Source organism: Onychostruthus taczanowskii, unplaced genomic scaffold, assembly GCF_017590055.1.
Source record: "Onychostruthus taczanowskii isolate IOZ18803 unplaced genomic scaffold, ASM1759005v1 scaffold209, whole genome shotgun sequence".
Classification (NCBI taxonomy): Eukaryota; Metazoa; Chordata; class Aves; order Passeriformes; family Passeridae; genus Onychostruthus; species Onychostruthus taczanowskii.
In genome coordinates, this window is record NW_024499340.1 from 62,083 (window position 1) to 77,123 (window position 15,041).

General features: G+C 39.0%; 1 protein-coding gene across 1 annotated transcript in view; it reads left to right on the forward strand.

The window, feature by feature from the left end:
• FBN2 (fibrillin 2) overlaps nucleotides 1-15,041 on the forward strand; it is a 118,563-nt gene that overhangs the window by 25,634 nt on the left and 77,888 nt on the right. The window contains exons 7-11 of the mRNA XM_041404110.1: nucleotides 2,464-2,589; nucleotides 7,466-7,591; nucleotides 9,544-9,696; nucleotides 10,459-10,692; nucleotides 11,513-11,650. Coding sequence (XP_041260044.1) covers nucleotides 2,464-2,589; nucleotides 7,466-7,591; nucleotides 9,544-9,696; nucleotides 10,459-10,692; nucleotides 11,513-11,650 — 777 coding nt within the window. The remainder of the gene's footprint in view (nucleotides 1-2,463; nucleotides 2,590-7,465; nucleotides 7,592-9,543; nucleotides 9,697-10,458; nucleotides 10,693-11,512; nucleotides 11,651-15,041) is intronic.

The following is a 15,041-nucleotide window of genomic DNA, read 5'->3' on the forward strand; positions in this document are numbered from 1 at the left end:
TGCTGCTCTGAAAATAATTACTAAAAAAGGGAAGAAATAGTGTGGTATTATTTCTGTTGTGTGCAGTATTTCTGCTTTCTAGGAAGCAGAGGAAGAACCAAGAGTTTTCCATTGTATTCATGACCAGTTCACCTTTTATTCCCACATGCCAGATCAATTACAAAGAAACTCCCATACACATTCCAGGTAGAACTAAAGAGAGGTTGTTTTAATTTGGATAATTTCTGTCACTACTGTAATAAATAAAAAGCTGTCCACAATTTGTGTCTAACATCTGAGTGGATTTATTTTTCCTGAGCTTTTTTGGTTTATCAGAGTTCTTTTGAGAAACAGCTCACAGATCAGAAAGGGAAGGTGCATGTTTAAAGTTAGCTGTGCAAATCCCACAGGCATTTTGCAGAGGAAACTCTGTAAAAGCACAAAATCTTTTTTCTCTTACCAAATATTAGACTGTGAACACATGGAAACATTCTACTTAATCTGTAACATATTGAACTTTTATATGTAGAGCTGTATCTGCAGAGTTATTAATCAAATTTGCTGTTTATGGTAAAAAGTTTCTTGTGTTAACGTGGTTGAGGTTTAAAAGTGTGAGTAAATGGATAATTAATAGTGCTGGAACTCCTGTGTCGTTTAGCCGAACTGTCAAAGATACAAAAAAAAAAGCTTCATTTCAATTTGCTTGTCTTTTGAGAAAAAAAGTCCTAAAACAGCATTTAGGAAGCAATTGATAAAATACACCCTTTGAATAAAATACATTTGTTGTTCTTGACTTTTCTTAGTCCCAAAACACCAATAATATTTTAAAACAAACTTGGGCTATCAGAAAAAGGTGATAAAAAAATTAAAAACGCATCAGTCTTTCAGCATGTATGTATTTTTAAGCTGGGATTACAGTTGAATCTGCTTACTTTCTAACCAATTAAATATCATGTAAGTACACTTAAATGTGATTAATTGCATCACTGGCATTGGCTCTTCAGGCTTCAGCAAAGCTCAGCATCTATTTGCTGTCTTAAAAGAACTTAACTTAATGGAATTGATGGAGATTAAAATTTACTTCACCTCAGGCCTCCAGTGATATTTTCCTGTTTCTGGGAGGTGTTCATTGCCTGCTGCCATTAATTCACTATTCCTTGTCATCTTCAGCTTCTAAAACTGTGTCAGACACACAATGGATTTTTAACAACTGATCTGCTGACACAGGAAACTTAAATTAAGTGTTAATAAGTGACAAAAGGCACAGGCACACTGTGTGTATGAATGCATTTTGAGGCCCCAGGGTCAGAAGACAAACACCACATGTTTTACTCAGTAGGGAGCTACGGGGTGGGCTGTGTACCAAAAAATGCTGCAGCCATCTTCTCTCTAGATGTTGCTGAGCCATGTCAAGGTTCACAGAATAACTGGGGTTGGAAGGAATCTCTGGAGAGCACCCAGTCCAGCCCCCCACTCCTTAAAATGTGATCTCACTCCTTAAATGTGTGATTTCCAAGTAAACAGGACAGCCACACTGGTTATTTAGGAAAAAAAAACCAAACCAAATTAAAAATGAAGAAATTCTGTGCCTTTGATAAAGTCCTTAATCCATTTGCAGTCTAACTGTTTCATTTTGGACATGGTGTATGCTGTCTAAATCAGCATGGGCTCAGGAGCTAAATGCAAATTTCTCAGCAAATGTACTTAAACCCAAGTCCAATGGTTACCAAAAAAACCCCCAAATCTGCAAAAAGTGTGTGCTTTCTTCCTGAGCTATGAGAAATTATACTTGCTTAAATGGAAAAGCAGGTGACTGAAGGCAAATACCACAGGTTTATCTATAGCACGAGCACCAGGAGGAATAAAAACTGAAGAAGGGCTATAATCCACAAGCTTGGGTGGAATTTCAGTGCCTTGTAAGGGCTTTGATCATCCACCTGAAAAAGAGTTCATGTTCTTGCCAGTTGTTACCTGGGGGCACCACACAGCTGGAACAAATGGGTCCAGCAGATTCCTGAAACACCTGGATGGTAACTTCATGGTGGAGCTGCTGAGGGAGCCAACCAGGAGAAATGGCCTGTTGGATAGCTTTGTATAAAAACGTACAGAAACATGGGGCGGTTTATTTTACCAAATTAGAGCTGGGGAAAAAAAAATAACTTCATGGTGGAGCTGCTGAGGGAGCCAGCCAGGAGAAATGTCCTGTTGGATAGCTTTGTATAAAAACATACAGAAACATGGGGCGGTTTATTTAACCAAATTAGAGCTGGGGAAAAAAAAAACAACCCAAAAAAAAAAGAAAAAAACCCAAAAAAAACAACAAAAAAAACCCCAAAAACACAAAAAAGCAAACAGTAAAACAAAAAACCCAACAAAATTTGAAGTAGAAGCAGAGCTTACTGAAATGCAACAGGAAGCTGCTGAAAGTAACTTCTGTATCTTGTGTCAGGCAATCAGGTCTGGGTCTTTTTTTTGTGTTTGCAGATGTTGATGAGTGCCAGGCTATCCCGGGGGTCTGCCAAGGAGGAAACTGCATTAATTCAGTAGGTTCATATGAGTGCAAGTGTCCTGTGGGCCACAAACAGAATGAGGCAACTCAAAAATGTGATGGTAAGTGATGCTGTAGGAGAACATAACTAAAAAAGACTTTTGCAGAGCATTAGAGCACTTTGGTAGTGGACATTATTAACTGCTGTTATAGTTGTGGTGTCTGATCTGGACAGGCATAGCATCACTGAACTGTGCTTTTTATTTCTTGTCTTTTCTACTTGGCTGTTCCTATTTTGCATTAGATATTTTTTTCTGTCTGACTTTTGTGGGTAAAGACAGTGTTTATTTTCTTTGGAAATTTAGAACTATTGATAAAAACGCTGCGTGAGAGTACCATATAACTACTGCTCTGCTGAGTGACTAGGATTTTCTTTGTCTTCTAAAAGATATATTCTAGTTCAGGTAGATATTTTTGGCCTACTGACTACAGAGTGAAAGCAAATGTGGCAGTTTTGATGAGTCTGGGTAAGTGAAAAACACCAAGGAAATGGTCTTCTCTTTCAGATTAAAAATTAAGCAGACCATCTTTAATAAATGTAGTTTAATAATCATAGACCTAGTAATTATGTTTAATAAACATAGACCTAGTAAATGTGTTGATGGAATTAAAAGTAGTAATTCCATATAACATAAAATAACATGAAAGAAAATTGCTGAGTTTTTGTGAGTTTGCTGAAGACTTCACTGATTTCAATGACTTTTTCCTGCCTTTGAAAGAAGTCAGAACTCTCAGACTTCATCTTAACCAGTGAGTGCTTTCACATTTAAGCTGTACTGATAGGAGGACTTAGTTATTAAAGGCTTTGACTTGTTATTTGCTGGCAATTTAATTATATTACCAATTTACATTATGCTCAGTGTTCAGCTACAAACAAATGCATTTTGGACATCCCCTCAGAGTTTTTTTCAGTTGCCTACAGTACAACATTCACAGAAAAATTAAGTAATATAGTCAGTTGAAAAATTTTCAGTGAAAGTGTTGCTTCTGGTGTTGTTGCAAGTAATGCCTAAGTAAAAAAATTTTTTTAAATCCAAAGGTATTTTTTCTGCTCCTACCCTCCACATTCTTTTGGTTTTCTGTGGTTTGGGGTTTTTTTGTGTTGACTAGTTTTAATTTTTACTCAGCACCTGAAAGGGGAGGGAGCAGGCAGGTATGTAGATGCTTGTGGTTGAAAAGGAACAACAAAAGTCAGAAGGTCCCTGAAAACTTTAAAAATTGCACATTTGCCGTGGAAATTGGAATGTTTGTTCCTGACCTCCTGGTATCAGCAGGTGGGGGTTGGGTTTGAAATAAAGGGTAGGGTAAAAGAGAAGAACGGGAGGGAAAAAAAGAGAAAAAGAAGGAAAAAAAGGAAAGAAAAAGAGGAGAGAGAGAGCGGGAAAAAGTTCCTTGCATTGGCTTTCTACACAAATTAGTACAAGAGGTCCTTTATTGGTCTAGTCCTTGATTTTTACCCACAGACTCTTAACCTGTTTGTGGCTGTGTCTCAGAGGCAGCTCTTGTCTATCTATCCATGTATATAAATCATTCTTTTTTGTTAGAAGTGCACTTGTTTTTTTTGATTCTCTTCACTGTGGTTCTTTTGATGCCAGAAGGATGTATTCAGAGACATGTTTCCTTTTTTCTGCAAACAGTACTTAGAGCATTCTTTGCATTCTCTTTTAGCAATCTAAAGCTTTAATTGTTGAAAATGTTATTCTCCTTGGTAGTATCCACAGGAAAATGTGAATGTATTTTTAACATAGATCATCTTAAAAAGCTGTGGTTATGGGACTGTGCATCATCATCTGTCTGATTTTGCTGTTACTTCATGGTTTACTGATCAACAGGTGTTAATTTCCTATTGTTGGCAGCCTGCTGCAGAGCAGGTCATATGTTCTGACTTTTTTGTCTTTTAAGCCTTGCCACTTGTGTCCATGGCAGAAGTTAAATACTAACCAGTCCCTGGTCACAGCTTCCCTAGGCTGTTCTTTGCCTAATTCCACAGGGAATTAGGCAAATAACAGCCCTCTCCTCGCAGTTTGTACCATCTTTTTTGAGGAAGAAAGACATTGTGAAGCTTCACAGCCAAGGAGCTAATGCCAAAATTATAGCGGGATAATACCATGCTTACATTACTCTAATGATGGAGCAGGGAGTGGAAGATAAGCCATGGTTCTATTCTGGCTTCTTTACTTGTATGCTTAATTAAGTGCTTGAAATCTCTCAGGGTTAAATTTATAGGAAAATACTATAGGCAGTCCTTCAAGCAATTGCACTTTCAGTTAGTAGGGCTGATGATTTGAATGAAGTAACATAATTTATATGTATATTTATCTGTGCATCTGTGGATGTGGGTTGGGCCATTCTGAAGGATGCAAAGAACTGGTGTCCTGTGAGTTAACAGAACCTGTGTACAGAGAAGTCATTTAGTAGAAACTGCATTATTTTAATGAGTTTTTTTTTGTCACAAACATTGTGTAGAAATGATGTGGTATGGAGTATTCAGCTCACTCCTTTCCCTATTTTAGATCTGGAAAAGCAGATCAACTGTTATTTACTGGCTACAGAGGACAAAATCCAAGTTGGAGTCAGTAATAGCCAAGGCTGCAATATTTGGAGGCTGGAATCTTGCCATAATTATTCAGACCTTCTTTACTATAACAGCAATTCTCCTACTAAAGAAGGAGGGATTTGATATCCCCTATATACCCTCTGCCCCTGAGCACCCAGAGGTATTTTGTGGGTTAGGTTTTTTTTTCTCCTGTTACTCTTCCTGGAAACAACAGCACTTGCTAGAATAAGTAAGAATGTCCATGTTGTGCTTTTTGTAGCCATAATAGCTGAAAAACTTTGGGAAAGACCATTACAGGGATTGTACCAAATTCCACATACCCAGTCAACCAGTGTGGTGTCTTAGCTAAACAAAATAAAACCCCAAACCCTTCACTTTTTTTTTTCTTTTTTTTTCCCTAAAAGTTTTGGTGTACAATATACTGAGTTTTTACTGACTTTCTAGCGGTTCATTTTCAGGAAGTTGTTATCTCCCAGAGTTAATGGAACTTAGATCTTTGGGTTATTCAGAAATGAATTAAATGTAGAGAAACTTTCAGTTATGATTGATGCTTTACAAAAGGGGTGGAGTATTAATTATTGTAATCCAGGGTTCTAATAAATGTGTTCTACTTACTCTTCTCACATAACAAATAGATGTAGTTAGTTATGACACCCTTTACAATTTAAGGTGTTCTAAAGAGGTAGGATGCCTCTGTTGCTTTTCCAAAAGGATATGTCACTATGTACTGTTGATACCAAAAGGTTAAGACTATATGAAACAGATTAAGACCTTAAAAAAAAAACAAAAGTGCCACCAAAATGGAAAGAATCCCTTTAAAAAATAGTTCTATTTCAGATTTTCCTGCTTAATGTACAGTTTCATTAGACTGAATGCTATTCAGACTTGGTCCTACCAATTATTACTACTTTCTGATACTGTTTCTAGACTAAAACTGTTTTCAGGGAACTCTTTCCTAGAGTTTGGCAGTTGAGAGCCCCATTTCTGGTACTTGTAACTCAGTTATTTATAAAACCCTGCTTTCCCTAGCAGTAAAAGTCACAGATTCTGAACTGCAGGTAGCTAGGCTGGGCCTTTTAGGCAGAAACTCCCTGGCTAATAAATCTGCAACATTTTTGTCACACATTTAAATTCTTTCTCACATTGGGACTGGTTGTCCCATCTGTGTGCAGCACTGGAACCGTTCATGCCTTCAGTCTTCCTCTCTGTTAATATAGCATTTCCTGTTGCTTATACTCAGAGCATTTTCCCTGAGACCATTGATTTATGTATTTTGGAGGGGGGAAGGGAAGAAAACTAGTAAAATTTTCAGTCAGCCTCACTAAAAATAGCCCTTCCTGAGATGAAGTCTCAGAATTTCCAGTCAGAGGTAATAGTGATATTTTGAAATAACTGCATGTGCAAGAACCTGGGAAGGGGAAGGAGAGACAGAGATTTGGCTCAAAAAACAGTGAAACAAAAATCCAATTACTCATTACTGCTCCAGTAAGTTAAATAATTAGTTGTTTTTTCTGTCCACATGCAGAAGACTGTGGAGTCTTCCTGCCACTCTGATCTCTGCCTAGGTTTCAGGAAGGTGATTTTTACCTTCCCACCTTCCTGTCGTTCTTGGACAGCAGCCCTGGACAATGTTAAACTCCCTTGGATGTAGCCAGTTGGGAAGGATGGTCTGCATCCTGCAGCTTTGCAGAGGTGGAGAAAAACTTGTTCATCTGCCTCTAACTTGCCAGCTACAAATGGGGTTTGCACTGCTGGACCACTGGTTTGGAGTTTGGCAGCCCCTGGTTAGACACAGCAACTCATTTATCAGCGTGGTGACATCTCACTTTATACATATTTACACACAAAATTGCCCTGGTGTTCTGGTGGGACCTTTGCTTTCAGTCAGCAGAAATATTTGAATGCATCAAAAGGTTATTTTGCATTTGAAGGGCTTGGCCAAAATTCTTTCTTACAGCTGGAATGTTAAGGGGCCAGAAAGCAGCCAGGTCTCACGAGCAGTATTTGTGTGGTCACAGGAAGCCCAGAGATGTCCTGGCTGGCTGCTGTGCCATCCCTCTCCCTTCAGCCTGAAAGCAGGATGTGTATTTTGGCACTCCATTGTAGCTGTTCTGTGCTTCTCAGAGGTGGCACTGAGTCATTCAGGGGGAGGAAATCTCAGCCTGCTCTGGTGTACTGTGTGCCTTGAAGTGTTAAACACCAGTGCATGTACAAAGAAAACCTCCAACAGGTGGCCAACAAAACTGTTTTCAGTAAGAAAGCACCAGCAATGTTTTATTCAGAGTTGAATAAGAACTTAATTTCAGAAAAGCTCTTTCCCTCTTTTTAGTGCAATATGAGTGCTCTGCTAATTATCCCATGTCCTTTCCTTTTTTGGGTAGATATTGATGAATGCAGCATCATCCCAGGGATTTGTGAGGGTGGTGTTTGCTCCAACACTGTGGGGAGTTATTTCTGCATCTGCCCATGGGGTTTTGTCACATCTGTGGATGGATCCTGCACTCCTGGTAGGTGCTCCAGCCATCTGGCACTTCCCCCTGCCCCAGGCCCTCACTCTGCTGTCCAGGCAAACATAGGAATTGTTAATTTTACTTGTTTCTCTGAATCTGCATCTGATGAGCCCAAAAGTTAAGCTCACTTTGGTTTTAAAGGAGCAAACATTTATCCCTACTCAGTGCTTCAAATCCCATCTCACACAGGTTAATTAACCTTTAGTGGTCAACATAAGGCACAAAAATAAGCTCAAAAGGCATTAAGCACCATATGTTGATGTGCCACTGATTTGTCAGAAACAGATAATGAAGCAAACCAAGTGTTGGTTTTCATTAGATTTCACCTTTTACAGGACATTTTATTTAATAGGTATCCCTACATGATAAAAACCTATTTTGCTTATTTCCACATGTTGATTTCTTATATATAGGTGCATGTGTCAAATATGTGATTTAAACAATTCCGACCAATTAGCTATGAACACTGCATACCATGTGTAAAAAACCTTAACAATTGCTAACAGTAATGTATTTTCTAAATCTCTTGTGGTTCTTCTTATTTCAGATATCTCAAAGATCTTTGTTCTCGTATAGGGGAAGGGATAGGAATTCTGAAGGGGTTTCTGACTTGCAGATAAATGATGTAAGCAAGTAGCAGCACATGACCTGCAAGTGATTTAAAATTAATAATTTTTTTTAAGAGTATAGCCACCTTCTGTTATTCAGGTTAATCTGAGGAGTGCCAACTTCAAATACATTGTGGCTAGCCTCAGGAATACTGAAAACCTATGATTTCCAATATGATCAAAATTTCTGTGGTTTTTCTCATGTTTTACAATTTGGTTTTTAAAGGCAAAAAAAAGCTCCCAAAACCTGAGTCCTGCAGAAAAATCACATGCTCTAATCTGACAATAAAAGATCATCTGCCCTTGAAGGAGAATAGTTTTCACATGGCATTACTAAATATTCTGTTGTACTTTCAGTCAACTGAGTAGAGCAGGCTGAATAGCATTTTTCCAGTTAGGTACATCTAAGCTGAGGAAAAAAAAAATAATTTAATGAATGTATTGATGTTGCTGTTGCTACATGAAGTATCTCGGATTTTGCCATAATAAGGTTTATATATATATATATATACAAATATATCCAGTTTTTGTTTGTATTGCTTTGTGGTTTTCACATCATGAATATTTCTTTGTTGGATTGAGCAGACTTTAGGATTGCATGGTGGATTAATGCAAGGCTGATGCCGCTGCACCTGTGTGATCCTGCAGTAAATCCAACGTGGAATACGTGGGTCAGAGAAGAATTGGGTGCAGTTTGGGTGTTGTGGGAGTTTTTGTTTGGTTGGTTTTGGTTTTTTAATGCAATTTATAAAGCATTTTCATCCTTACCTCAGATGAACAAGGGAAGGTAGCTTTGAGAGCTTATGTTTGAGGCCTCATGTTGTAGGGCCTTTTTCTCTGGCCCTACAAATATGAGTCAGACACAATTAGGGTGTTAAAATGGGCACCTTTATATGGTGTCCTCAAGTGCACAAATTCATCAGGTAGAAAAGGCTGAAGATGTGCCTGCCATGTCACACATGTGCAATTTTTATAGATTCTGCAAATTAGCATATCTGACAAGAGCCCCCCCATCAGGAACGTGCCTGGTGAGGTAATTCTCCCAGTCCTAGCACCTTCTGGATTCCCCCTCCTTAGGATGAGATCCAGACCCTGTTTGCAGAAGTCTGTCTTGGAAAGCTGGTTTCAGCCTTGGTTTCTAAGGAAAACCAAGACAGTACAGGGATCCTGGAATTTTTGTCTTTCTGCTGAGGAAAATGTTGAAACTAAGCTACAATACGAGGCTACAAAGCCACAAGTGTATGTATGAAGGATACAGAGAATGTATAAAAGAAAGAAGGGTAAAACCAAAACGGCATCGATGTCACCATTTTCGGTTTTTGTCTTTAACTCGACTGCCAGATCAGAGAGCAGGCAGCTGCTTCTCCAGCTCTGCCGGCGGCCGCTGTGCCCAGGAGCTGCCCGGGAGGTTCAGCAGAAGGCAGTGCTGCTGTGAGCCTGGCCACTGCTGGGCCACTGGCTCTGTCCCCGAGGTGTGTCCTGTCAGAGGATCTGGTGAGTCCCCTCTTGCTTTGGCTGGTTTATTTTCTCCTTCTTGCTGTCGGTTCTGCTTTGGGTGGAGGTCACTGGAGTGTTTTAAACTGCTTTAAAATGTAGGCTAAACAGAAAAAAAATAAGGTCATGGATTGCATTGTTATTAATTTCCGTGGTTTTAATGCTGATATTGCCATCTGTTAACCATTTTTATTTCTGGTCCATGGTTGTTTGGCACTTGGTTTTTTAATGTCCTTTTGTCGGCTTTGGAAATAGTTTTTGGGAAATGGGAAAGATTTTGTGGTCAGGCTTGAAGAGGAAATGACTCTTAGGGTCCATAGTTAATTTTGATTTAAAGGAAGAGCTGCTCTCTTGTTCCATTGCATTTTGGGTTACTTTGAACTGCAATGCACCAACTTTAAATTATTCTTTCAGTTCTGCTCAGAGAGGAATAGTGCGCATCCCTGATGAAAGGTATTTTCTTTATCAACACCTCTGAGAAACCAGTGAGTTACAGTGCTGCTGTCAACACATCAAGAAGACAGTTTCAACCAACAGTTGAGCAAATACTCTTAAATTACAGCATTCCTTTTTATTATTTCCTCAAGCAACGCCAGCCACAACCAAGGGAGATTCAGAGTGGCAGGGGGAAGACGCGACAGCGCGGAGAGGAGGAGCTGCCATCCCGGTTTTTGTAGCACACAGGGAGAGCTGTGCCTTCCTTTTGAGCTGGCTGTGAGAGGCTGACCTGCTCTGTGCTGCTCTGTCCCCCCTGTCTGGCAGATGACCACCGCAGGCTGTGCCTGGACGGAGCCCCTGCCCGAGGCGGCTCCCGGCGCGGCGGAGCAGGAGGGAACGGGTTCCATCCCGGCGGCAATGGAAATGGATTCGGACCGAGAGGAGCAGGGTTCATCCCCATCCCAGGAAGCAACGGATTCTCCCCAGCTGCGGGCGGAGCAGGGGCAGGAGCTGGTGGTCACAGCCCCGCTGGAAGTGGCCCAATCATTACAGGGCTGAGTAGGTGCTTGCGTTCTGACTTGTTTCACTTTTTTTTTTTTTTTTCACTATCCCTTCTGTTTTTCCTTTATTTTTACTGCTCAGTCTGGATATGGTATGGTGTTCTTAACACTTAAAAATGGTTTTGCCCTTCAAGCATGTTTTAAACACCTCAGCTGACACATCAGCAAGTTCAGGAGCCCTTCCTGATGTAGGAAGAGGGTTTTGCTTGACTTCAGTTACAGAGTCCCTGAGCCTGTGTTGTCCCTGTTGAGATGTCTTTGTCAGCACTAATAAAACTACAGAACTACAGATTTCTAGGTGTTTTCCAAAAACTACTGGGGTTTAAAATAAATTGTCTTCTGTATTTTCTCCTCCAACTGTAAAACCTACTTACTCTGCAGAAACACTGCCTTGGCTGAAAGCCCACGGTGAATAATTTTCTGGCAGAAGTGTCGTGGATATAAACATTGCTCATGACATGTGTAAACACACCCCTGGCATCACAACCATAGAGATCATAAAATGCAAGAAGTATTATTAAGACAGGTACACCAGAAATTTGCTTTGACTTTCACACAAATTGTGATTTATCCATGAGTTCACTGACAGGCTCATCAGGATACAGACATAAATGGTAAATCATACTTAAGAATGTTTGTCTAATGTGTGTTTGTTGTTTTTAGTTTACTGTCAGGACAACGGATAGTGCTTTGAAAAAGGTTTTTTTAATGTGTTTGTGCATCTCACAACATCCTTTCTGAAGCCAAGTATAATATTCATATTTAGTCCCATTTAAAAATCTGAATATTTGTCTCTCATTCTGATTTTTTTATGTTAGCAATACTCAATCAGACAATAGACAACTGCAAGCACCATCCCAACCTTTGTTTGAATGGACGTTGCATACCAACCCCCTCTAGTTACAGATGTGAATGCAACATGGGATATAAGCAGGATGCAAATGGAGATTGTATTGGTGAGTGCACATTTCAAAATCCATTATTCTAATATTCTTCAGCTTAAAACCTGGGCTTTTTTACAAAAAGAAATTTTAATGATTCTGCTCTTCAGAGAGAGTGCAAAGACCATGGTATTAGTTACACAAGAATAAGTTCAGTTTTCTATGAGAGCTGTCTGTTTTCTTACCAAGAAAAAAAAATCTTGAATTGCAAATACTGGTACTGAGATTCCTACTCCTGTACTTAAAGGCTATTGAGCATTTTGTCACAGCAAAGTAAGTTCTGCTTCATTTTCTCTTTTGTTAGGCTCACAAAGCTCAACTTTTCTGATGTAGTTTTGTTATGATCAAGATGATGAAGGGTGGAATTTATGTTTTGCCTCCTCATAAGGATCAATGGCAATTTTAAAGATATAAAATAATTTTTAAATTGCGTTAATTAACTTCTGGTTAAATTTGTATTTTGGTTGAAAATATAGAATGTTAACTTCATATAACAAGAACTGAATTTGCGATCTTGTACTTTTATTCAATTCCTGTGGACTTCACTCTTGCATTGTCCACAACTCATCAGTTATTTCAGAGAAAATACAACATTTGGAGGTTCTTCTGGCGTGGTTGTGTGGAGAGGAACCCCCTATGCAAGATACATTGATTGATGTATATGATCCTAAATAAAAAGTTCTGGTTTTATTTTGAATTGAGCCCTTGTTTACTGAGTCTTTATAAGGGGATCGAGATCTGTGAATGAAAAATATCAAACAAGAGCTTTTTAGCAAAAGGTTTTCCTCACAGGAAGTGTGGGTTGAGAATCAATTTCTAATGTGTCTGTGGATTGCAGGTCCTCTCTTAATTCAGCTGTGCTCTTGCAGCAGAGAGCTTGGTTGTACCTGCACCATTCCTGGCCACTGTACACTCTCATTTTAAGAAAACTCAGTTAACAGGGATTCCACCACTTCCCCAAGCAGCTGCACTGTTTAGTTAAGTATCTAGAAGGTTTTCAGAACATCTAATCTAATTGAAACACTGCATTTGCAAAAAGACTGAGCTTTTGTTATTTCTCATCTTTTCCTCACTAAACAAGGAAAGCAGTTCAGTACCTTCTTCATTTCACTTTTTTGTACTTGGAGGTTGATACAGTTCTTCTTCCAAGCTGTCCTTTATGATACAGCATATCATAAAGCCTGATTTTTTTTAGCTTTTTTATTTGGGCAAGAGTTTTCTGCACCTTTGATCTCTAACTGGGAAGTTCAAAGGGCTTAATCTCTTGCTGCATCCTTGGGTCTCAGGAGCCATAATCACATTGGGAGAGGGGAGTAGGAGTTTTGTGATGTTTGTCTTGCATGGCAGTTCTTTATAAAAGGAGTATGGAGAGCCCTGGCTCATTTGTTGCAGCACTAGATTTTGCATCACTGAAATCAATAATATTTTTAAGTTTGGTGCACCTTGACATTCCAGGACTACTGGTGTCTTGGACTATTTGATCTTTTTGAAATCTTATTACATCTTGTATTCATATTTTTTTTTTACTCGGGGATCAAGCTGAAAATAACATCTGAAGCACATAGGTTGTAGCAAGTAGAGCTATATGAACTTAAGTTTTTTAGTTTTTCAGGTGTCACTGGAACATGGCAATAGTCTGTGCTTTGAAAGGCCTATCAGCTTTACATATCTGGGTGCTGGGACAGAAAAATACAATGTATTCTTGATCATGTGGCTGTCATTCTGTCCCTGACTCTTCTGTGGGGTCACCCTGCCGGGCACTTGCTTGGCAGTTCCCCTTCTACTCCAGGCTTGTGATAATTCTGAAGTTGTACCTAATTTTCAGTTTGGGGTCCCATTGCCTGAAAATGGTGAGATTGGGTTGACAGATGCACTGGGGAGAAAAAAAAAATGACCTGGTTAATTATCTAGCTTACAGGTATGTGCCCAGTAAAAAACTTGTCTTCACTTAAGGAGCTTAATCTTGACTTTGCAATGCGTACCTCAGCATAAAAGAGTAGACTGGAAGCAGAGGCAATTTTGGATGCACTGGGATGAAAATAAAAATTTAAATTGGTTTAACAAAAGCTGAAGGTGCAGTGCCAGCTACAGTGCTGTCCCACATGGAAAGCATAGGAAGAGACCCCCAAAATGGCTTCAAAAAAGTTTAAGTGTTATTTTACCCGTTTTTTCTTTCATTAAATAAATCAGTCATTACTAATTTCAGCTCTGTAGTGCTTTGCCTTTTCAGTAGCTGCTTGAATTCAGATGTTTTATAAGAGAGTGAACTCTGTGAACTCTATAAATCACACAGCTTTGTTTCACTGTTATTTTCTAATTGTATAAAAAAGCAGTAGCCAAGGTATCTTAAGTTCCCCCCTGAATCTGAGACTTGTGAACCATAGTTGCTGCAAACTACACAGAAAGTTTCTTGGAAATATAGACAGGATATATATTCTGATTTGTATATAAATGGATTATAGTAGATTTCTATATTATAATTTGAATATTTATCTTATTACTGACAGAACACTCTTGGGGCATTGGTAATAGGGTTAATGACACATAAATGAACACTCTTTCTCTACTTCTCTGTCTGCTTGCTCCCAAAGCAATAAATTAAATCCAGAAATGGTTATGTATTTTTCTGTAGAGTTAAAGGAAAGTCCTGTTTTAAGATTAATCCTGCCAAACCAAACAACAATGGTGTGACTTGTTTTTCTCTGACCTAAACTTGCATTATGCTGTTCTTCACAACAGAACATGGCCAAGGACCATGAGTGTCCTAAGTGGTCTGACTCAGAATGGTCAGTCCTTTTCTCCAAAATAGCTTTAATTTTCTTACCTTTCCTTATTCATTTCTGTTTATAAAAACTCTGGATAAAATTGTAGACACTTTTAAAAAAGTGGGAGAAAACCTGTAGGTGTGCTGTGTTGAATTTTAGTTGTCTTGTCAATACAAATAGGCCTATTTAAAATGTTACAATTTGTCTCCAGACTCATTGCAGTAAGTCTTTTAAGGGGATTTTGGAAGTTTCCTACTGTGCATGGGAGAATTCTGGCACTTGTTAGTGATGAAAAATTGAAAAGTGGAGATGTGTGTGAGGCAAGTGCTGAAAGACAAAATTTGACCTTGAAGGGGGTATGCTGGGAGACAGAATAAATGGGTTAAATATCTCTGTCTTAAATGTTTCCTGTTTATACTGCTGGAATATGCATGCTTTCAAAGCAAACTCAAAGCCAAACCTCCTTTCTATTAACATACATTTGCCATTTCCCTCGGTTATCAAGAGCTTATAAAAATAAGACCATCTTGAGATGCATATTTCATGTGCATGTCATGTGCATGAAGGATGCACATGGCTTTGGAAGGATTTTCTAAGCTTAAGTCAGCTGTTTCATAGGGAAACTGCATTCCTGCTGAAGA